The 24,934-nt window shown below is 40.4% G+C and overlaps 2 protein-coding genes across 11 annotated transcripts in view; both read right to left on the bottom strand.

The window, feature by feature from the left end:
* Positions 1-11,815, bottom strand: part of mybpc1 (myosin binding protein C1) — a 39,237-nt gene extending 27,422 nt beyond the window's left edge. For 5 of the 9 annotated variants that reach the window (XM_035424341.1, XM_035424336.1, XM_035424338.1 and 2 more), the window contains exons 1-8: positions 11,603-11,815; positions 7,847-7,873; positions 6,693-6,752; positions 4,433-5,311; positions 2,969-3,043; positions 2,223-2,273; positions 1,208-1,249; positions 49-90 (exon numbers count right to left, since the gene is read on the bottom strand). In XM_035424341.1, coding sequence (XP_035280232.1) covers positions 49-90; positions 1,208-1,249; positions 2,223-2,273; positions 2,969-3,043; positions 4,433-5,311; positions 6,693-6,752; positions 7,847-7,873; positions 11,603-11,624 — 1,198 coding nt within the window. In that variant the 5' untranslated portion in view covers positions 11,625-11,815. The remainder of the gene's footprint in view (positions 1-48; positions 91-1,207; positions 1,250-2,222; positions 2,274-2,968; positions 3,044-4,432; positions 5,312-6,692; positions 6,753-7,846; positions 7,874-11,602) is intronic. The other 4 variants (XM_035424340.1, XM_035424342.1, XM_035424343.1 and 1 more) reach the window with 4 other exon arrangements.
* Positions 11,816-15,735: 3,920 nt separating this feature from the next.
* spic (Spi-C transcription factor (Spi-1/PU.1 related)) lies at positions 15,736-24,829 on the bottom strand. Of its 2 annotated transcripts, XM_035424900.1 has the most exons (6): positions 24,789-24,829; positions 24,178-24,246; positions 18,980-19,055; positions 18,262-18,383; positions 17,735-17,834; positions 15,736-17,074 (listed from the first exon to the last, which is right to left on the bottom strand). In XM_035424900.1, exons 1-6 carry the CDS (start codon positions 24,789-24,791, stop codon positions 16,614-16,616), a joined length of 831 nt encoding a protein of 276 aa, XP_035280791.1. In that variant the 5' UTR covers positions 24,792-24,829; the 3' UTR covers positions 15,736-16,613. The 2 variants fall into 2 exon arrangements, with proteins under 2 accessions (XP_035280791.1, XP_035280792.1); XM_035424901.1 differs by lacking the exons at positions 24,178-24,246; positions 24,789-24,829 and adding an exon at positions 19,282-23,496.
* Positions 24,830-24,934: the final 105 nt, after the last annotated feature.

Below are 24,934 nucleotides of genomic sequence, written 5' to 3'. Positions count from 1 at the left end.
GCTTATACTTAGAAGCCTACTCTTATTGTCATTATTGTATAGTATTACCTGAGTCTTTTCTCTCCCTGGCTGACTCAGGAACGCTATCATCTAAACGAAGACAGAGAGAAATTTACAGCATATTATGTGAAATAGTACTGTAAAGTCCATAGCAACACCTGTTGCACACAACCACATATACACAGAGGACAAGCATGCAATTGCAGATGCCCACCAGGCCAGTTCTACACTGTGGAATTCTGACATATAACCTGACATTCTGACATGAATGGTCTGCCAGTCAAAAAGCATACATTAAGTTCTACTGTGGTGGATTTTCAGGATTTATGTAAGCTTTTCTCAAAAGAGATAATAATAAATATTTATAGCAACATAGCCAAACAAACATGTATATATTTCAGCGACACACACATTTTATGTTATTAATTACATTTTGCATTTATGGTGCAAGTATAACTAATTCGGAAAATTAGTCATTTAAAAAATATTTTTTAAATCTTTGTGTTTGGGACCAGTGATTTAGGCCCTTCAGAATGGAAAAACATGTATTTTACATGGTAGTACAGTTTAACATAACAGCCTTATCCACACATCCCTATCCTCAAGCCATCATTACTCAGCAGTAATCAGTGCTAAGCAGTAAATATCAGTATTAATGGAGTCATTTTGTAATTTTGGGTATAGGACTGTTGTTAAAAATGTATTATTCTTTTGCACAGAGCTAAGACTGAAATTAAAATGTCAGACAAAATTTTGGCTTATGAATCATTTTTAGGGTAATTTTTGCCACACAAAGTCTAATGAATTTCTAATGAAGAGTCATTTTATGGTCCATCATTGTCAGAATTCCAAAGGACAAACTTTAGACTTTTATCAAACATAGACATTTATGTTAGAAAGCAGCCTCCACAAAGACATAAGGAGGAACTCACAGGATAGAAGACATCTCTATTCAAGGGCTAGTGGAAAGTGCTTGAAGATATGTCAAAATTGTGTTAATCATAAACTGACCTCAATTAAACATTTACATTACTCTTATGTGCAGCAGTATCACTAGCTTCAAAATTCACACGTAAACCTCTAAAAACAAACATGTCTCCAGCCCAAACATGTTTTCTACGACCAGGCAGTTGTAGCTACATTATGATCTACACTACACATTCCATCACAGCTGAAACTTTTGGGTTAATGCAGAGATCTTTCTTACTAGGCAGCTCAATAGACAGTTTCTTGAGTGAAATGGCCTCCTCTGTGAAAGAAAACACAGTATGAATAACCAAGTAAATTTTCAGATCTTAGAGAATGTCTGTACGTGTGTCCCTCTGGAGTGAATCTCGAAGTTGCATAACATCAGAATGAAAATCCATTGACAGAATGAAATACTTATTCTAAAATACTTACTCATTTTAATTTTTAGGTGAAAAAGTACATGGCTTCGCCTCAGACTTGACAGTTTACCAATTGAATGGAATAAATAATCAAAGAAAGAAATCTTAAGTTTATAATAATCCGTCTTTTCCTTTGTAAGTGTGGTACGGTGAGACCATCAAGTATAAAATTAATTTGGATTAGGAAGTTCATCTACAAAAGTACAGAAAATACATGAATTATACATACATCTTATGTATGCACATTTGTAATAAATCATACACTGTACATACATGTTTGTATGAATTGTCCAAATACATATAGTATTCTTGTTATTCTTCATTATTCCTTTATATGAATTTACCACCATATAAAGGTCTTGTGTGCTTGTAGGAATGCATATTGATTCTGGACACTGTACAGAAAGAGCAGACACACATACATTGTAAAATGCATGTACTGTATGTATGTATTTGAGTAATACACATACACATACATTGCATTAGGTTAAATGCTAATCACATAGGCCAGTGCACCAAAAGCACCTAAACTGGTCTGTCGATATCCCATCATATTGTATTTCTTGAAGTACCATATGGCCTTGTGGAAGAAAAAGATTTGAAAATAGTTTGAGGACAACCCAGAAAAATACCAAGTCACCGCATAACAAGCATCACAAATAACCTTTTCAAAAAAGTGTTGTTCTGTAGAAAAAACCTCTTGCCTCTGTAACAGGTGTTGACTAGACTGTACCTGTGGTGTGTGGCATTCCAAAACAGCTGATCCATTGGGGTTTTCACTGTAACAATCTCTGGGTGGAGCGTTACGTGAAGACAATGTTTGTGGTTACTAACCTGATGGGGCCTGTGGTGATGGGGTTCTGCCACCAGCATCGTCATCTTTATCTGCAATAAAGGCATGATTGACACTTTGGCTGACCGGTTGCTGTGCTTCATTCTATCAACGACACACCAACCCCAACAAATGCAGTACAAGAAGGATACTTTTATGTGACATGGAAGCACAGCTTGTGAGAACACACGTGTCTATATGACATGGACATGACATCTGTAAGACACTGCAACCCTGCAAGCAATATGGCAATCATGGGAACTGCCTGTGAAGGGTACTTATTGTGAACAAGACATGAATTCATCAAAAATGTCACAGAGAAGCACAATGCCCCCCATGCGTCTTCATGTCTCTCACTCCAACAGGTTCAGGTCTAGTTGAAGAAAGCATGAGAAAATCATATTTGTTAATTTTCCATATGGTTTGCCGATTTTCAACAGCACAGGATCTGGTGAGGGAGCTATTGCCTTGTGATCACACAGCAGTAGGTTTTCGAAAGGGTGACAATGGGTGGCTGCTGAGTGTCAGAACAGTGTTGTCCTACTGCTGGGGAGAAGGAAGTTCAAGCCCATCCTTCTCTGTGAGACCATTTACAGCTTGCTCACTCTATACATGGAGGGGGGCAGTGTACTTGTACATAGACACACACATACAGTACAATCTCTTACACATACATATATGCCCTCATACTCTCGCGCACACACACTAACACACACACACACGCTAAAGGTTACATTCAGTGTCAGACCTGATGAGGGTGGGGATGGGGTAACCACCCCAGTAACTGCTTCCGTTTCCTCTTTCATTGATTTCACAGGCGGCACTGGTTGGAACAAGGCTTACATACATTATACTCACCTCACATACAGGGTACACACGACACACCAAACAGGGAACACACAAGGACACTGTGGGTTTCTCTCTGTTCGGGTAGAAGTTTGGTCACATGTACTTAATTACTTACCTCACCATATACACAAATTAAAACACACCAGTTACACTGGCAATACCATCTGACAGAAAAAAACCTGCATTCAGAGATGCTTTGAAAGATGACAAGTTGTGAAAGAATGTAAATACAGTAACAAACAACATTTGGTAAAAGTGTGCCTCCCCTCTACCCTAAAAAAATAATCACGCTGATACAACGTGCCTCATGATAATGGCTCAGTATGTTGAGACAAAATTTAGCCTTAGGAGAAGCATGTAAAAGCATTGATAAGATGAGCTTAAAGCAGAAACTACTACTACTATCCAGTAAGCCAAGCATAAGCTGATTTGTGGCTCTTCAAAACTGAATTTCAAAAGCTTTGGGAAATTGATATAACACACAAACACAAAGTTTGTTAATTTATCATTCAGCAAAGACCCATCAGTTCAGTAAACAATAACAAACTAGCTTTGAAAGCTTACTGTGATCTATTTTAGCTGTGTAGTTTTACCTATAATAAATAATTGTCCGCAAGAGCCCTGTGTTGGACTGTTTTTATTTTATTTTTTTTTTTAACTCTCCTGCCCTTCAGGTTTCATCTTCTGCCTAACAATGTTTGTCTCATAGGTATGACTAAAGGAAAAGAATAAAGTATAATTACCAGACATTACTTTGTTGAAATTAATTTAATACAGCATTTCATAATGCATGAAAATAGTGCCGTTTGAACCCCTAAAGTAATTCGCAAAATTTCAAGTCTTTATTATGAAATCCTTGTTTAAATCAAAAAGTCTTTACTGAAAGAAATGGTTCCATTTACAATTTTAAAAAAAACAATACATAAGGATAGCAAGCAGTAAGGAGCTGCCACAATAGGTTCAAATATGCACACAAGTATTTCTGAGTTTCTGCTACAGATACATATTTTGTTAAATCGTTTTTTTTTTTGTGTGTGCCAGTCATTCAGGATATCCTCATCAAAAATTGAGATTTGGTCAATATTTTATAAGGTAATTGAAATATTTTTACAAAAAGACCACTCCAGGTGGAGTTCACATACTTTCAAGCAGCATTGTAAGTTTGGTTTGACAGAAACAGCAAACTGAATAAACATCATTTTAAAACGCTGAGTAATTCTCAATACCTCAGATTACATTAGAATGCATTCTTTAAGCCCATTGTGGAACTGAACTGGAGAGCCCTTTGTTGAACATAAATTGAGAGCACTCAGAGAGTGTTAGTGGTCTAGCAGTTTTTGCGTATTTACTGGGCTTCACTTACCAGGGTGAGGGGGAATGCTGGGGTCCTTATCCTTCAGACCATTGTCTAAAGCCTGCACAGGTTCCTTAATTTCAGCATCTACAGGCCCCACAGACTCCTTCATTCCAGCATCTACAGGCTGCACAGGCTCTGGCATTCCAGCATCTACAAGCTCCACGGGTACCTTCAGCGTGGCATCTACAACCTTCTCATTTACTTTCAGCCGAGCGTCTACAGTCTTCTCATGCACTTTCAACCCAGCATCTATGGTCTTCTTGTGAATTTTCAGCCCAGAATCTACAGTCTTCTTGTGAACTTTCAGCCCAGCATCTACAGTCTTCTTATGAACGTTCAGCCCAGTGTCTGCAACCTTCACAGGTACCTTCAGCGTAGCATCTACAGGCTGCACAGGCTCTGGCATTCCAGCATCTACAACCTCCATAGGTACCTTCAGCCCAGCATCTACAGGCTGCACAGGCTCTGGCATTCCAGCATCTACAGCCTCCACAGGAACCTTCAGTCCATTATCTACAGGCTGCACAGGCTTTGGCATTCCAGCATCTACAACCTCCACAGGTACCTTTAGCCCAGCTTCTACAGGCTGCACAGGCTCTGGCATTTCTGCATCTACAGCCTCCACATGTACCTTCAGCCCGGCTTCTACAGGCTGCACAGGCTCTGGCATACCAGCATCTACAGCCTCCACAGGTACCTTTAGCCCAGCTTCTACAGGCTGCACAGGCTCTGGAATTCCAGCATCTACAACCTCCACAGGTACCTTCAGCTCAGCATCTACAGGCTGCACAGGCTCTGGCATTCCAGCATCTACAGCCTCCACAGATGCCTTCAGGTCTGTGTCTACAGCCTCCACAGGCTTCTTCTGCTCAGTCTCTACAGCCTCTGTACAGCAGACACAGCAGCACGGCTAAAGCAGAGCAGGACTCAGGCACAACTACCACTGTGCAAGCTTCACAAAAACAGCCACCACTCAGCAAACCACTCAAACACAGTGTATGAGGTGCACTTGCTAACAACAGACATAGAGTGGCTAGATGAGCATCAGCTATTAAACTCAGGTGCTGAATGTATGGAGCAGTGTGTCCCATGCCAGTGCATATTCAATTACCTTGTGGAAAAACTTGCTAGGATATTCAGATTGTAATTATCATTAATAAAAGATAAGACCATAAGGTAAGACTTATGGTACTTCTGCCACATGTAAATGTTAATGTTTCAGGTCAACAAGCTTCAACAGTTTAGGATTAGCTCACCAGATTCAGTGTATTCAAGATACAATCTGAGAAATATTTATAACTATTCCTGAGGTGAGTCCAATTAGGTCAGCTTGAAATTCCAACACTGTGGCCCATCTAGTGATCCTATATCTATGATAGCAAAAATTCCTCTAGTTATGGTATTTCACTCAATGAGCACGCATTGGTTTTAAGAAAGCACTTAAAGAGGACAACCCAAATGAAACAAACATTTTATTTACAGTAAGTACAGTATGTACTTAAAAATCTAAATCACAGTGATCAAAAACTAGATGCAAATGACTGCCACTCATGAAAGACACAAGTAAGTTTTGGCATATAAATGGGATTGACACATGATGCAAGTAATGAAAGTCTGAATGTGGAATGCCCAATCTGGACAGCTGACATTATAAATAAGCATTTGCAACACTGATACAGTGATCAGTGAATCTGCTCCTACTGTTTAATCAGTATCATAACAGCATGTGGCTGAAAGGAAATTAAATAAAATCAACCTTACTGGTGAGTAAAGCACATTCCATTGTGACTGTAGGGTATGGATATCAAAAACCAATGTGTGCTTGACTACAGTAAATAATAATTCTTCTCTGTCCATGCTGCACCTGGAATATATTATTATACTTATTTCCATACTGCACCTCATATTGTCCAAACATGCTTAACCTGTTAATAATAGCAGTGACCCAAAGGGATGATTACCAGCTTTTCTGCCCAGCGAGCACAGAACTGTTAGGAGCAGCGTGTAGAGGAACTGTGCACTGTGTGTGTTGTTGTGTGCAAAGGAAACAGTGAAATAAATACGGAGGTAAATGATTAAAATCAAACGGTCACCAACAGAACTCAAGTGTGGACACTCACTCACACAAACACACGTGACACAAATATAGGCTGCATGAGTGAATTAGGAAGTGTGGGAGGAAGTGTCCAGGGGAGGTGGAGAGAGAGTGGTAATAGAAAGAGAAAAAGAGGTGGGGAGGGTAAGGACACAAAGCAATTTCACCAACCTGGAGGTGGCGTAATCACAGGAGGGGGCGGAGCCTCACTATTGTCTGGTGCAACACTCTCTAAGCATGTGACACACAGCTAAATAATTAATGCTGCTTGATAAACTTCAGATCCACAGCAGCAAGATGGACACACAGACATTCAGCACATGAGTATTACAAACAAGACTAACTACCATCACAGATCATATGCATCTGCAAATAGAGCATTTGAGCTGTTTGATGGATTTAAAAAGTACATGAATTGTACGTACACAAAATTGTTAGCGATACATAGCATGGTCTTGACTGTAGTATTTCAGCTGTCATGAGCTGTCCAAATGGATGATAGATGTAGCAATGTCTTAAAAGCTAAAATTACAAAATGTTTCCCAGTTAATGTGACCGACTGTGGAAACTGTGCCTTACAGTGTCCAGAGTTAGGTTGTATAGCACAAATGTAAAGTTTAATTCCGTAAACAGAGATGATTGTAAAGCTTTTTTGTATGGGGGGACATTCAGGTGAAGCTAAACCTGCGAGAGTCTTCATTTTGTGATACTCACTGAAGCTTATACATATCCAAGGTCAACCCTACCATCAGTGTGCACCCCAAAAGAATGTCGGTGTGGTGGTCAGATGGGACAAGAGATGTCAGCTGAATCAACAAGAATGGATCAGCCAATCAACCAGTGTAATGTAAGGATTCTGCCTGTCTGGCCTTGAGACCTTAGCCACAACACAGCAGCCACAGACCAACCACTGAGCAAACTTTCATATTTGCGCGGTTGTTAGAAATGCAATAGCTTTGTTTCCACATTTACACCAATGTGACTACTATAGAAACATGGGCAGTTTACCTTACAGGCACACACCCCTGGACAGGTCACCAGCGGTTCATCACAGTTTCTCAGATTTATAATGTGATAAAATTGGTATTTGGAAAAGAACTCCCATAATATGGCACCAGTGACCTGGGTATTCGTGTCCTTGCTTCCCAACAGAAGCAAGGACATATTGTTTCTAGAAGACACATTCTACAACATGCCTCCACAGCTCAGGTCCTGAACCAGGAACTTACGGTACTCTTATTTATTTACTCATCCCCTTGATTTTTAACCATTTTCCATTTTTGAACGCTGAAATAGAAGATATAGCCAGTGGCCTTGCCACTTACCTTCAGGGGAGGTGTTGGAGATCTCATCTGCAGAAGAAAGTGAATGAGAGATTCATCAGTGCAAGTTTTCACATAATTCTTTTAAATTTTGTCTTCTTAGGTGTTCTACAGTAGTTATTATTTTCTTGTGTCAACAGGGTCTTTTTTCTAAGCAGCTCTCATTAAGATCAGCTCTCTTTCATTCCAGAAGCTGTGGTGAAATTAATTCTGAATTTTAAAATTCTGAATTTAAGTTGCTTATGTTACCTGATGTCAATATTAGCCTGTAAGCAAATTCTGTAACAGGCTAGGTAAATATAGCCACAAAATCTTTGTTGAGATAAATACTTTAATGCATAATGTAGCTAGCTACTGAACATTTAATTATTCAATGACAAAACATTATTTTATGAGGTGAAAATGCAAAGGATATGCTTTCTTGCATCAACCAAACTGTTGTTGTTTTCTATAGCCGACTAGCAGCTACATATGCAGACAGTCTAAAGCATAGCCCTCTGTCTCTTTATGTTTTATGAAATTAACTCCAGTGCCGCAGGGGTGTTGACCAAACTCCACAGAACTCCACAATATCATGATCATACAGCAAGGTTTCTGGAAATGCATTCAGTTTGGTAACTGTCTCAGCTAACTGTTTTATATTGGGACACAGTGTTAAGTTGTCATTCGTGAGCTCATCACCAAATGTAACGTAAAGATGGGTCTCATTAAGTAATCAAGGGCAGTTATGTTATGTTATGCTAGTGCTAGACAGTTGATGATTTTATAGTTCTTCAATAAGTTGCAATGTGACATATGTACTTTTTTTTTTGGAAGTTCTGCAACCATGCTTACAAAGTAGAAGGATACTGTATGTGCTTGTTCTTTGTATAAAAGGGCTGTAATTCATAAATGGATCACCTGATGTGAATGTAAATACCCGACAGCTAAAGCTGATGGTCTGCACTTTAACCTCATATTCATTGTTTCATTTCAAATACACTGTGCTGACGTACAGAGCCAACAAAAATGACGTCGCTGTCCAATTCTGCAACTCCCAAGCCATAAACAGCTCAGCTCTTTTTGACTATATCTTTGACAGTGCCATTTTGTCACATGTATGCCTCCTTCCCCTAACCCTAACCCTCTCCGGTACCGGGACAACAACCCTCTGTAAATTCTGCAGAAGCACTAGGTAACCGAGGGCTAGGCATAGCAGAATCTTAGAAAAATGCTTTAATTATCCATGCTGTTCCTCAGCTAAATTTCACCCATATGTGGGCATTAGGATCCTGATGATCACTATGGCATGTGAGGTTTAGATCTGCCTGCTCTGTCAGCCTGTGATATATCCCTCAGGATTTCTGTTTCCCCAAGCATTCCTCTAGACTCCACTTTGTTGGTTGTACATTAACAAGTGAATCATTTTCTCCTTTCCAGGAATGAATGAGTGATGGATACTTTCAGCTGCTGTCTTTGTGTGTCTGCCCATATGACAAGCCTAGTTCTGCCACTACTTCATTAGCTTAATATAGAACCCCATCAAAGCGCATTGTCTGTGCATAGCACAATGGCCATTTGGTGCCTGAACAGTTGGTGCAGACAGCTGGAGTCACGTTTTCTAGCCCATGGCTAAGACTGGACTGATGGCCCAGCACTGTTGGGATGATCTATGAGCCATAGTTTGGAACGTAGAGATGATGATACTGGGAGGACTGAGTGGGGTGGGGTGAGTGATGAAGCAGAGTAGTCATAAATACAATGCGATGAGGACATTGGCTTTTCTCCTTCCAGAGAGATCAGGGCCAGTGCGGGGGGGATGGGAAGGTGGGGGCGGAGGGGTTTCTGGTGAGGGCAGTCATCACTGCAACTTTATCCTATCCTGGCCGGCGGGTACTTCTGAGCTTGGGGGGGCAAGGGTTTAACATACTGACAGAGAGTGAGAGAGAGCTTAAAAGTCCACTCATTCTGAACTATTCCCGGGCAACGGAATCCTCATCCTGAGTGTCCAAAACTGATGCTACATCCCTCATATCCCAAGCTCCCCCAAGAGCAAGAAGCTTTTTATAGAATTTTGTCTGTGGTTCCAAACTATCTCAGCCTCTTTCAACCCCAGCTGTCCAGGGTTTAATTATTGAGAACTAAGCTTTTGGACAGCCATTCATATAGTCTTTTGTGTCTGTCCATAGCTGGTGGTGTCTCTTCTTGGAAGGAATGTTGTCTGCTAGGTCTTACAATAAAAACAGCTGCACTGACACAATGGCTGATGTATAGCCTTCATGAAGAGACAGCTCATAGGTGCTTTCTTGCACCTATGAGGCATCAAGGAGTCACATGGTCTGGGTGTGGTCTAACAGTAGGCGTGGTCAGTCCAGGTGTGTGGCCCAGCCAGTGACTCTACATCAGAAAAGGCTATGAAACTTATCCACATGACTACATTGTAACTGACCCATTGCTGTTAAATATATTGAGAAAAACCCACGAGCCCCTGATTTGCCACCCCATTTATCCCAGCGGTCCTGAGATGGAACAGGAATGTGCAAGCAGCCGGGCTTGAATTAGAGTTCTGCAAGGGGGCAGGCATGATATTATTATCTGTATATTGGAAAACAGTTTATATGAACAAAAATGTTTTGTCCAGTTATTTATGGCCCAGACCAAATTGTCTTTCCCTCCTGCAGTGAAGAGGAAGAGCATGGACATGAGAGTCAGGCAGAAAGAAAGCAGGCTGTCAGCAAGCTCTGCTTAGTCACATCGCTGGCCAGCAAACAAGCGACACCTGAGACGGTAGCAAAATCTACAGTGTGAAAGGGATCGCACATTTTGAATGACTGGGAAGATAGTCGAGAGGATGTTGCCCCATCCGACTCTAAAAGATTTCCTCTTCCTTAACACATCCATCAGCCACAGGACTCAACGGGTCTGACTCCATAGCTTCCACCGGAGCTCCAGCTACACGGGTCTTCAAGAGAGCACTCAGCACACTGCGCTCACTGCTGCAATACTGGTACTATGCTTTTATCCTCATATTATGTTGAAATTTTGACACCTTTTCTGTTAGGGTTTTGACCTCAACAGTTTAAACGGATAATTATTGTAATATAAATTGTTTTATTCTGCTACAGAGACTGGGGTCAAAATGACCCCACACAACACCTTTGTATACAAAGTTGGTACTGATCTTTTGAAAACGTAGCATTATATTTTTTGTATGTTTACTATTTAATCTCATCCAAGTTAGGAAAATTTGAGATATCAAAATAATTGATTTTTTTCTTCCAAGCATATGAGGGTTAACACCACTCACATAGCAAGCTACACTGACCAGCTGCACAGTGCATTCAGAGAACTGCTACACTGGTCATCATTACTGCTGTAGCATTTTATCACCATCACATAAATAATCCCATTATCCCACCACTGTTATGCTTGTTCCCCATTGACAGCAGGAACTACCAGCAGGGCCAAAGTAGCATCATCTCCTATTCTTGCTGATCCTGATAATCTCCCCTGTCAAACCATTCTCATTCCACCAGTTAAACAATGCCTTAAGTAACAACAATACAACACAATACTGTACTTTGACCAAAGTCCCCATCTGGATTCCACTGAGGCAAAACCAGCATGCAGGTCTCACATCAGTAAGCTGAGAGTCAGTAAGCCTGATCCTTGGGATTTCCTGTTGATATGCTGTGACCAATGAAGTCATAGTAAGTTTCTTTCCCAGAGCTGATACTTGCATTCTAACTCCAGCATGAAGATGAGGAGTGAAACACTCACCTTTCTTAGTTGGCTCAGGCATTCTGAGCAGAGTCCACAGACCAGCAGGGCTGGAGACAGAGTAGGGTGACTGGATTCCTCAGATCAACAGGATCAGGGATCAGGCAGAGTGTATGTATGAATGTGTGGGACCCTCAGACAAGTGGACTCAGAGATGAGGGCGGATGCAGTGTGTGTGTGTGTTTGTGTTGCCAGGATGGAGTGAGACCCTCAGACTGGGAGTGACAGATCAGGAGGAGATGCACTCCACCTCTTTATATACTGAAACAGAATGCCCCTCCCCCTGAAGGACCATGCAGGCCTGCTATACCCTCTCTGTGCTTCATTAGAATGTTTGCTTTCATAAAATCAGGCAAGGGGGAGTGTTTGCCAGCTAGATTGGTGGTGCAGGGTTTCTCACGAAATTTCTTGTGACACTACCGATGCCAGGCATGGGTGACATGGACAGGCCATGTGTCTACAGGATGGCATCTGTCAGATGAGGTAGGGAAATTATTTATCGCTGATTAATTAATTTTTCCAGCTGTGGCTAAATGATCAAACTCACTTTAAATTACAACTGAAGTGAACTTGCCTGTGCGACAGTATATAATGATTGTTGATCACATTATTCAGTTCTTTTAAGATCTTCTAAGGACTTGCTTTCAATAATACTCAAAGCAATGTTCCTTTCAAGTTATTCTGAAATCACAGAGTTATAACTTCACTAAAGGCCAGAGTAAACAGGATGTGTTCAATGGTGTCATCACACTGCTCCTTCACTAAAAGCTATAGAGTTGAGTGTTTCTGGTGTCCTTACAGTGCTTCTCCACTAAAGGCCGCATCGCAGGGAGGTGTGCAACTACTACTCTGTTTTCAGAACAGGCCAACAGGCTCATTAATCCATGAAATATCTGTTCCTGAGGGACCTCAGTAGAGTCACCTGAACCCCCTGGTACTGTCATCACCATTAATCACCACAACCTAATATTAATGAAGTAGACACAGCCTCATCCACACCAGCTCTCAAGTCAAATCAAGTCTGCTGCAGGAGGTGGGGGTCTGAATTAAAGAGGAGGGGCTTTGGATGCAGCGATGCAGTCAGTGGAGCTTTGGATGGAGCAAGATGTTGACAGGTCATAAACTTCCTGCCGAGTGTGAGAGATCCTTTTAATCCACCAGGGATGTGGTCCAAGTGCAGCGGGCAGATCAGCCAGGCCCCAACATTCTGATGAGATTCGTGGGCACCCCTATACTTAGAAAGTCATTGTAAGCCTTGACATTTGACACGTCCAACATGGATTGGATAGAACAAGGTTTGATTTGGAAATTTGGAGATTGATGTCATTGCTGAGTTCCTAATTAGCCGTTTACCACTCTGGATGAGTGAGAGATTGCTCTTTGGTTTTCTGTAAGGGAGTGAAAGCTAAAGCCAAGGGGTATAATAGAAGGGGTTTGGTGTGGAACTGCCTCTGCCTTCAAATTAGAGAAGGTTATCTGAGGGCTGACCAGTAAAATGTTTACATTTCTGGGCTTTTAGAAACACAATAGAAGCAGCTAAAAAAAATCACTCCATGGATTTATCTTTTACCTTTTCAAAAAGGTACTCTCAGAACAGTTATAATTGCATGACCAAGCAGAACGTTAGACAGGAATTTGTTTAATGATTTAGGCCTCTTAAAAGAAAACTTTTCCCATATACTGTATGTCTGAAGCCTGGATAGAGTTAATGCAAGAACATAATAAATCGAGGGAACTGTTTCAAAAGACATGGAACTGCAGACATACAATTACAGAACTAAGTTGTTTGCATTATTGACTGCCAAGGTGCATTATTAAGTCCATCTTTGCTCAATGAAAACAATACTTGTGTTTGCATGTTTTTCTATGACCTGGTGATTCTATCCCAAAATACTATACATAATCACCTCTGCCCTTTATAAAAAAAAAACACTTTCACCATAACCCCAATCAGAGGGTGGAAAGTAGGCACGGAGTTCCTGGTAACAGTTTTCATGGGGGGAAAGGCAGCCATGACACATGCCTGTCCTGGAAAGCAGAGTTATCCAACAGGTCATGCACTGCTGTTTGAAGTATGTGGCCTTTATTGGTAGCAGACATGCAGAGCTCGGTCGGCCCATATATAACCCAGCTTGGGCTCCAGTAATAATGCAGGGCTTAGACAGCATCAAGGGGACCTGCCACAAAGCCACACAAAACCATTTGGGAGTGCCTGTGCTGGTCAAGGGCTCACATCACGCAGCAGGTTTAACTGTGAGCGAGGTCACTGGCCACAGCTGAATGAGCCAGATGGTTCTCTTAAGCCTTGCAGCACCCCCTGCTGGTGCTGAACACACTACCATGCCAGAATGCGCACCATGGTCTAACCCTGTGGTCCACTAAAGTTCAAATCTCAGTGGAACATTGTAAAAATAAGAAAAGCTGACAGGAGTCATACGCTTATCCTTTCTATCTCCTTAAACCAGACAAAACGAGCTAAAGCACCAGTATTTTGATATCAGAGATGTCTGTTTTGCGGACATGGCCCAGTTGTTTTATATAAAATCCCAAACCCATGTTTTGTTTTGTGGGCTTTTCACTGTGGAGAGGCCAGGAACAAACAATGCACAGCTGCTGCAAACACGCTCCTCAGTCTGTGCCAAAGGTCTGTCATCGAGGAGTTTAGGCAACATCAAAGAGGAGGTATTCTGAGGTCCTAATGCCTGACCTCACTGGAACATTGGTCACATCCTACCTCCTCCAACTCATAATATGTGTGACATTCTCAGAAAGCGCTTCCCTCTTAATCCTAGTTTTATTTTGCTTTCAGCAGTGCACTATAGTACCATAAACTCAGTGACAAACTGAGACAGCTCCCAGGGGAATTAGCCGCATGACAGTACACCGCTGTAACGAGAACAGCAGGGTGTTTTCTGTGTCCACCATGGACAGTCCCTTCACTCAGCATTCCTGAATTAGTACTTTGGGCAGGGACTGTGGAGTTTGGAGTGTGGACAGGGGAACAGTGAGTGTCAGTGCAGCAACATTGTTATTCAGTACAGCTGCGATATAAAGTCAAACCCTCTGCAAAACATCAACAGCTCCTTACCCTATCACACACATTTGGATCGGATTGCTTACCTCAGGCAGTTTTACCAGCACTGTCGGCACAGGTTCTAGGCCGTCTGATAAAGAGACAATATCCACAGACACAGTTCAAGAAAAGAAAACCTGCTGCCTTTTCAATTACCACCAAGATCATAGTACTTTCACCTTCTCTACCTTACTTTGAGAAAGACTGGTCACACAATGCAGCTTACACATAGTTGGCTGAGACAGACGTAAGCTCCCTCCAACAGTGTTGAGGTAATGAAGGACCATGTCTTTTAAATCTCAAATGGATTCAGTAACAGAAGTGCATCTGTTGTTGTCTTCTGAGAGCATTCTCAGTCAAGTCAAGATGTTCCCCTAAGATATAACCCAAGTGAGAGGATTCACAGTTGGCATATTTTGGAACACTAGCAATGGGTTAAAGAAAGACACAATGTATTTTCAAACCCAAAATTCAGTATGGAATGAAGTCTACTATTCATAAACAATTAATCAGACAAAACTTGCAATTAGGCAAGGCAATGGCACTCAGCTTAACAACTGGTTGAATGAAGGATAGCCTCTCTTGATGGCATGGCAAACAAATTTTAAAACTGGGCATCAGGCCATTGCAATGCTGAGGTCTTTAGTAATGGATAATGTAATGGATACATAAGTAATGTACTGAAGAAAGATCTTTGCCTTTTGTTGTATTGTGTTACCGAGACACTTAAAAATCAAGGGAAAGGGGGTGTCAGACAAAAGTGGAAAGTCCAGGGGTCAGAAAGCAAGTCTTACCATGTGTTTCTTCTGCCCATGCACTCTGCAAACTGATGGCACTCTTCAGGCTGAGGAATTTCGGTAATTGGCAAATTGAGGTGATTGGGACAAATTACTGGGGAGGACTTTAACTTTCTGAACCTGGATTTTCCACCTCTGCTCTCAGATAGCATAGGTGCATATACAGTATATCCTGACACCTGGGAGTCCCCATTTCTGGGGCGTAGTTCCCAACACAATGATTTACCCAACATTCAATATAACTACATAATATATAGTGCATGTTCATTTATATATTTGTTTAATTATATAGTTATTTATGTCCAAACTTGCTTTATGTTTGGAGAGAGAGAAAGATGTAGACAGACTGACATTTCGAGAATTATTCTCTCAACAGAATACACACATTTTACATGTAGATATGAAACAATCTTGAGATGTTGATAACAACCCCAATAATAAACAAAACCAATTAATGTGTGTGCGAACCAAGTTTGGATCATTATTTACATTGTATTTAAAATAATAATATAACATACACATATTTCCCCAAGTAGAGGAAATAACCACATTAGGAAATAATTTCACAAATATCATACCATGCTCACTGCAAAGTTATCAAGACTTGTTGTCTTGTCAGTAAACAGTCACACCCCTCTGACCATGGAATAGTTTTGAAGCTTTACCGCACAAACAGCAACATTATAAGGAATATCATCTCAGTGTTCAACAGTTCCATCTTTCCAAATCTGGAATCATAAGCAAACACTTGTGTCAGTGTTAAACCTTCACACCTCTCTTACAGTGACATCAACAGGAACATTATCTCGCTGTTAATCCATCACACCTCCAAGACAACATCAGGAAAACTTGTTTCAGTATTAAATTGTCCCTATTCTCAGATTGTGACACCATCAGGAACACTGTCTCAGTGTTAACCAGTCATTTACCACTACACTCCAAATTTGAGTTCTCAACTGATCATTACTCAGTGCTCAGTGAGCAGTAATCGCACATTACCCAGTGATTGGAAGCACTAATGCCGTGCTCACTGTCACCACCATATCCCCTGTGCTATCTTATCCCATTTATGCTACATTATGTACAAGATGGCATTACATTTCATACAAGTCCCTTTACCCTGTCTTCAGCCATGACAGGCTCATGCCTTTGTGGCGTTGGACTGTAACATGGCGCAGTTAAGGTCATACTCCCCTTGACAGGGGAATTGTCCGTACCAGTTGTTCCAGTCAGAAGGAACCACGCCGTAGAAGCTTTGTTCGGCAGGGACGTACTGATGGAACACCGTTTCCCGTGGGGCGTGGCCGGGGGTGTGGTTCAGCCTCTGCAGGATCACGGGGTTGAACTGGTAGGTCAGCTTGCGGCGCACTTTGATGATCTCACCCGTGCGGCTGTAGTTGCGCAGCGCGCGCGCCATCTTCTGGTAGGTCATAGTCTTGCGGTTGCCCTTGCGAGTGCCCCAGCACTCCGCCAGCTTCTCTTTGTTCTTGGAGACAAAGTGGAAGGTTCCAGTGCTGCGGTCGGCCCACTGGATGGAGTCGGCCATGTTGGCGTCGTGCAGGGCCTCGTGCAGGTACTCATACAGACGCAGCTTCTTGCGACCTATGAGCACGAGGAATGACCACAATACACAAAAACTGAGTTTGATCAAACACTGTGAACCACAATACACAAAAACTGAGTTTGATCAAACACAGTGAACCACAATACACCAAAACTGAGTTTGATGGTAAATGGACTGCATTTATATAGCGCTTTTATCTAAAGCGCTTTACAATTGATGCCTCTCATTCGCCAGAGCAGTTAGGGGTTAGGGGTTAGGTGTCTTGCTCAAGGACACTTCGACACGCCCAGGGCGGAGTTTGAACCGGCAACCCTCCGACTGCCAGACAATCGGTCTTACCTCCTGAGCTATGTCACCCCAGAAGTGCATCAAACATAGTGAACCACAATACAAGAAAACTGAGTTTGATCAAACATCGTGAACCACAATACAAGAAAACTGAGTTTGATCAAACATTGTGAACCACAATAAACCAGATCTGACAGATCACACACAGCTTCATATCTTCATATCATAAGCCTTACAGTGGGGAACTCACCTCTAAGAATCTCAAAATTGAGCTGCCAATAAGGAGGAAAATACTGCACTTACTCACTATGCAGTTTAATTGTTAAAAAAAACAGCTGACCACAAACTGCAACTGGGGATCAATGCTCTGTCCCCCAGTCCTCACTGTAACCCTGCATGACCGTGCTCACCTTTACTGCTCCGCTGGGGAGGGAACATGGAGCAGAGCTGTGGGACGCTTGTGGGTGTAGGGGGACCGAGGGAGACGTCCGGTATGCTGTGGTCCCAGGACTGCGGACACAAGAACGGTGAGGTGACGCACATTTATACTGAGGTAGGTATAAATCACAGGAATAGCACATCAAAGGTATGCACAAGTATACACTCATCGCAGTCATAAAAACTGACGTGTGCATACCTCACAAGTTAAAATCTGGCTGGTATGCAGTACTTACATGCATATACACCTCATAGGTATACAAACTCTGACAGGTATAGACATATATACTCCAATTGGTGTGATAAGTTTTGCACAGTGCTTTTATCTCTCTTGCATTCACATAAACTTTGAGAGAGTCAAATGGTTATGGCTATACATTATGCCTGGTAATGTATAAAACATCACAAATGCACAGGAGGTATATTACAGGTATGCACATGGACAGGTATGAGGACACATAGGTGTACACACTGAGAGGAGACGGGGGGTGATACATACCGGTGGCTCAGTGCAGTTATAAACAGGTCCTATGACATCAGAGACGGGGGTCAAGGGGTAACAGGGGACACCAGGCTGCACAGGTGGCAGCTGATTGCCCAGTGTCTCATAGTATTTCAACTCTGAGAAAATGAGGACACACAAAACCACTTATCTATGAAAAGGCCCCAGAATACTACATAAAAAATACAAAAAGAGTAAAGTCTAATGAGATCCCTCACCAGACAGAACTTATCCACAGAAAATGTCTGCATAATTATTATTATTATTATACATAATGCATAATTAGTCATTTGGAGCATGGAGGTGTATCAATAATTGCATGTTGTGTATAAGGATTCACAAAATTGGCAATTACAAAATTCTCTGTACGGGGTCACCTGTGTGTCTTTTCAGATATGTCAGTCACTACTTGTAGTGTACATATGTAATAGTGTATCAATAATGTTTAATTGTAATGATATATCTGTAACCAAGATGTACTGAAGAGTACTGTACTGTACTGTCTAGATGTAAAGCTATATCTGTTCCTGATTTTATTGCATAAATCTAAACGTGTGCCTGTAGCTGGATGAAGAGTCCAGATATACAGTTGTCTATTCCAGGATGTATGATACGGGTGTGAAGGTGTATTTGTAGCTGTACGAATCGTGTAAATGTAACCGTGCACTGTTTGTGTTCCTATTTGGAGTATATGGTTGTTCAGGTGTGTCTGTACCGGTTTCGTAGTGTTGGTCATCGGAATGTCTCTGAATCACATCAATGGCATCCTGAAAGTCTTGGCTTAGGAAGTCCTAAGAACGATGACCATACATTGAAAATAAAAGTAATATTTGTGTTAATCTGCAGAAAATGTCAATAAATCACATTTTTTAAATGACAATCACATTTTTAAGTGGGTAAATTTACCATTAAAGCCAGAAACGCACATCTCTACTACCACTGGCATATTGTAGAATAATGCATAAATTAAAATGGTTTAAAACATTTAAATGAACAAATACCAAAAAATAAACTCACCATTCTCTACACCTACATACAAGGTAAAATTTATATGGATGACCAGATGATTTTCAGCCAGATAAAATACAGGTGTATTCAGCCAGGTACACAGCAGGTGTATTTGTTCAGGTAGAATGTAGGTATATTTATAGGGTGAGCGGCTGATTTTCTCAGTCCCTCCTAACGAATGATGAGTCAGATAAAGATGTGGGTCAATTTAAATGAATTAATATCCCCTCCTCCCAGCACCGTCCGAACTGCGGTAAACTTCTCTTTTTGTAAATGAAGATCAGATCAGTGCCCAGACAAGCAAAGGCTAAAATCGTCTTCACTCACGAGGGGTCCGCTCTCAGATAGTTTCGGATATTTGCTTTAGGGCAGATTCCACATAACGTGTTAAAAAACAATTACATTAAATTAAGGAACTTTTCAAAAAAAAAATTTACAAAAATAAAAAAGTGAGATAACATTCTTTCGGTACCCGAATCTCAATTTTAAGCAAACTATTTTTATCTTACATGCACTGTCTCACCCCTAGAAAGGCTGACATTTATTGGTGAGATTTAGGGAATTTGTTTAGATTGACTCAGTTTGTAATGAAGGCCATTCTGTCCACCGAGGCCAGAGAATGACATGATCATTCTGAGCAGTTTATAAGCCCATGAATCCATGCTTCAGAGAGCTGTACCAGGCAGTCCCATCCCTCACACCGTGCACAGCTGTACCTGTAGTAGATACACAGTGACAGTGTCTGTGCTGTGCTTGGAGGCCAGTGGGGAGAGAACATGGTTCACTAGGGAAAAACATCTCAGTCTTTCCAGGGATGTTTGGGAAATGGACTCCGCAATTGGATTAACTATAATGCCAATGGAAATGAACATTTCCATTATGTCTTTTTTCCTCAATTTGGAATACCCAGTGACATTGGATGAACTGTTCCATTGCAAAGGACAGATTAACACTTGTTTCATCAAAAGCATGTGCTCCCAGTACTTTTCACTTTTTAATGTGGTACATCAGCTGAGCTGTTTCATGGCAGCAGAGGACTGCACTACCAGACTAATACTACTGTCAGTAATGAGATGCCCTGCTGGGCTGGCAGCTACAGACGGCACTTGCACGGTCAGGATTTGATTGTGGACCCAACGGCTCTTTCAGAAGCAAAATCACCAGACTGTTTTGAAGAGCCCATTACATAAAAATTATAATTATGTAATCTTGATGGAAAATAGAAGCAGCATTATGAAACCACAAAAATGTGATAATATGAAATACGGGGAGATTGCTATTATAACTAAAAACAACTATTGCTTCAACTACGATGTACCTTACACACAACTACAAAATGTTCCATGTGAAAGGACTGAAAAACACACACTGTCCTAATAGCAAAGACATTTAGAAAGTTAAAGTTATCTGCCTAACCTTTTGAGAAGATTGAATAATTAAGTGGCCAAACTTCATTTATAGGGCATATTTAGCCAGCTAGTAAGCCAATGAAAGATATTAATGTTTCCTATTCAATATAAATACATACAACGAATAGGGTGCACACATGGAATAAATATTTAAAGTGTATTTAAGATAGTTCTCAACTTGCTTCAAATGAAATGGTCTCTGAGTTAAAATTTATAGAAATATTGGCCAAGTATCTGGAGTAGATTTCCCCAAGGATTTTAAAACACCCACACCAGGTACAAAAATCTACACATTCTACTGACAATCAACTGACTTCCAATCTGTCCGCTTTGCTTATTTACCAAAGTCATGACTCATGACTTGGATGGGATAACCCTTTACGGAGACTGCAAGTGACAGTTTTATTACAAAATGGGCAAATGTATTAACAGCCCCCTCCTGAATTTATATATTTTTTCAGCTCTCTCTTTGCAAATATTATAGTGACATTAGCATGCTCGATAAAATTACACTGTGAATGTGGTATTCCTTTAAAAAATTGTATTGTATGGCTATATTATATATACTGTCTTTCAAAATGTCATAAAATAAAAAGCATCAAAGAGAGATCATCAAAAGAAGAATGGTCAGATTTGCAGATTTGAATTCATTTAGGCAGTTTTTTATTTCAAATTTTGAATTGTTTCGCCTGTTTTGTTTCTCACTTTCGAAAATTAAATTGTACTGATTAATTTAATTTATTATACATTATTATGTCAATTATATTTTGTAGAGGCTTTTTTGTATTTTAAATGTTTTGCGTTTCTGATGGTTGTAGTGGACAGTAAGTACTTTGCAGTTAACTTTATTAATTTCACCATACAAAAAAGTTTATGCCCAGACACTTCCAGACCAAACAACAAACAACTAATTTGTCATTCATATATTCATATAATATTTATTACTTTATGTTTGTTATTTGTTTATTCAATGTTCCAGAAAAAATAGTACTTAATGTATAATTGCATATACTAGCTATTACTAGCTGGCTGTCTATCTGCAAACATCTCAGTGAAAGCAATAAGCTTTCTAAGGAACATTTATTTAAAATGGTCAGAACATACATCATTTTGCATGCATCATTTTAATATTGTGAAAGTAAACAATAATCAATTTGAATTAATAGTGAAAATAACTAAGCATAGTTTTTCTGCTGGTCTCTAAACCAGTTAATTCATAAATATCAACTGTGAGTTTTCTTCTCACCCTATGTCCACTCCATCATAAAGGGTGCCTTTTCGAGAAGTGCATGAATTAGGAGCTGATATTTTAAATACCAACGGACCGCCTAATGAGGTTCCCCTTTCCGGTTCAATAGCACGGAAGGCGGTAAGAACGGGACGTGCAAACTGAGATGGAGAGATTACAGACACAATACCTCTGATCCCCAGATGCAGAGATTACAGCTCTCCGCTGGATGAAACTTCTCTTACAGTAACTGCGATGAATGACGTCATAACCCCAGAATACAGGCTACTAGTAATTACAGTGTGTGTCACAGAATAAGCCAGCAAATAAATAATGTCATTTAATCTGACAGCATACACAAAGTAAAGCACTCTTAAATGAACTGTGCAGAGGCTGCCACCACATCATTTAGCTACCAATGTGAAGTTCTGTAAAGATGTACTAAAGCCACTCAGAAGGGGAAACAATCTTTCACATTACAGTCCCAAAGTTCAGTGACATTTAGTCTGGGACTATATATTTGTCCTGACGTGCAGATCTTTGACTGCTGTTCTAACTTTACTGTTAGTGTAGCTCAAAAGTGAAGGTAAACAGATTCCCACATTTAAAAAGAGAATGGCTGCAAGCTATACTCTGATATCAGTTTACAGTGTTAAAAGAAATATGAGGAAATGTCATTAAATATATTTCAGGTATGGTTTTAGTCAACTGGCCAAACCCAGCACTGCACAATTTGATCCTCAGGTTTGTTGCTTGCATAAGAACAAGGAAACTGATCCCACTGATTGTATGATTTACTTATAAACATTGCTGATATTATTTTTTTAACACTGCTTCAAGTTTGCCAAGTTACATGTATATTAATATTGTTCAAACCTCATTAAATAAGTGCCTTCAAAATTTCAATAATGTTACTGTTTTAGTCAACCAGGATGGACACTCTCTACCATACAGAAAAAGTATTAACTTAAATGAGGCTAGAGGTATGTGTGCATATGCATGTTTGTGTGTACGTGCGTGTGTGTGTGGGATTGTGACAGGGTGTTTACATTTGCCAGTAAGCCAGGAATGAAAGCACTTATCTCGCTCAACAAAGAACCACTTTCCTTCCTCTTCTCAACCTCTATTCAAAAGGACCATTAATATAAACACCAATATAGGAAGGGCAATGAGACCGCAGCATGTCTGCTAAACCATTCAACTTCTTTATTTACTGGTACTGCATGAAAATAAAGAAGTACCCAAAGCCGCAGGGTCAGATTAACAATGTAACCTGTAACGATGTGCCAAAGGCCTGAGCGCGATATTTCGCAATGTTATGGAGATAGTCAGCAGCCCATACATTGTGAGCTAAAACCAGTTAAAACATATACTGTAGGCCTACTGCATACAAGCAGCTACAAACGACCCTGGTTTAAAAGACTCATACCAGGGTGTATTGTCTGACCAGTTCTGGACTCTGTTGGCCCCTGCTGGTAGAGTTTTATTCTGCTATGAAAAATACTCAGTTTAATTCTTCCAGTGTTACTGGAGAACCTAACTCTGAAAATGTTAATCAAACACCTATGCACACACACACACAAACACACAAACACACAAACACAAGCACCTCTATTCCTCTTCAGTTCAACTTAAATGAACAATTGAAAATGAAAACTTATTTCCAAAGAATTCTGGACGTTTTTTGACCTTATACAGGCCATACACTGCCCCATGGGCTGTGGTAAAACAATATTTTAAGTCTGCCTCTACCCCATCCAGTGGACAGCACTGAATTTTCCAGCCGGGGCATACTGTTTGTCTGCATGTCAGCCTGACTGCCTACCTAGACTTACCACTCTGACAAAAAGAGACAATAATGCTTCAGTCAGAGGCACACACCCTACAGAATGAAACAGCATATTTTGTTTTAAATTCATATACCTGATATAACGTTGAACCAGAATAATTCATTTGAAAATCCCACACACATCAGTCTTGAAACAATATTATTAGAAAACCGAGAAGATGGCCCCCACTAACCAATGCAAAAATGCTAAAACCCTAGGTTTACATACATACATATACATATTTACAATATGCCCATTTCACCACGTAACATCTATCAGTTTTGTATACATATATTGTATGTCATCATTGTATGTGTAAGTACATGTACCAAATAAAATGTAAAATTATGCATTACCCAGCTTATTCTATTATGTATTATTTGGCCAAGGGCCCATTTGCAACTATACATTCAAAGTTATAAAGATAATGAATACTTGCCTTTAGTAGCCATTTATCAGCTTTTTTCAAAGTATGGGGAGCTGCAAAATATGCCACCAGCCAGCATCCCTTTAGAGAGCAGAAATATAGAAAAGCATATTCTCTTTAGTTTGATTCAATTGTATACTGTGGGAAGTTGCTCTATATGAAAGGCATTTGGGCTGCAGGAAGTTGATGAACTAAGGGTACTTGGTGCTTCCTAGAAATAATGGTTCATGGGTCATATCTCTTGAAGCAATAACCTTTGTAAAGTAACGTTGTGTTCAAGTGTACACAAACCTGCAGCATTACCAATGTATAAAATAAATTGTTGTCAGAGAAATCCCAAAACAAATATCAAATAAATTGTTGTCTGAGAAATCCTAACACAAAAGCACCTAAGTAATGTCTTATACTAGGCTATATTGCTAGGCTGCGTGTTTGGAGGGTGATCTTCCTATAAAACCCGTCAATCCGGTTTTAAAGGAAGTCAAATGTTCCAAATCGACCAACTTCACAGCCGAAACAAATTTTGCTTAAAATATCACATAACCACTGGATCTTAATTTTAATATCGTCTTGAATTATGAATGTTAACTTTGTAATTAGGCCAAATTACCCCTTCGCCGTACCATGGAACACTGACAACAACAGTAATCTCAACCCAGTTGATTACAATCGTCATTGCGGATTGCGTATACGGAAGTAAATGTTCCTGTTACAAGTTAATTTATTATTATTTAGTATTTGAAAACGGAAACAGTATACATAGGTTCAA

Source organism: Anguilla anguilla, chromosome 7 (genome assembly GCF_013347855.1).
Source record: "Anguilla anguilla isolate fAngAng1 chromosome 7, fAngAng1.pri, whole genome shotgun sequence".
NCBI classification, from domain to species: Eukaryota; Metazoa; Chordata; class Actinopteri; order Anguilliformes; family Anguillidae; genus Anguilla; species Anguilla anguilla.
Note: the sequence above shows the minus strand (reverse complement) of the source record. Positions and strands in the feature narration are given on the sequence as shown.

Bases quoted from the DNA above. Each gene is read 5' to 3' on its own strand.
- spic (XM_035424900.1), bottom strand. The intron at 19,056-24,177 runs GCAAGTATTCAT...CATCGTTCTTAG, and splicing joins CTGATAAATGGCTACTAAAG to GACTTCCTAAGCCAAGACTT. The intron at 18,384-18,979 runs GTACAGACACAC...TCATTTTCTCAG, and splicing joins TGACCAACACTACGAAACCG to AGTTGAAATACTATGAGACA.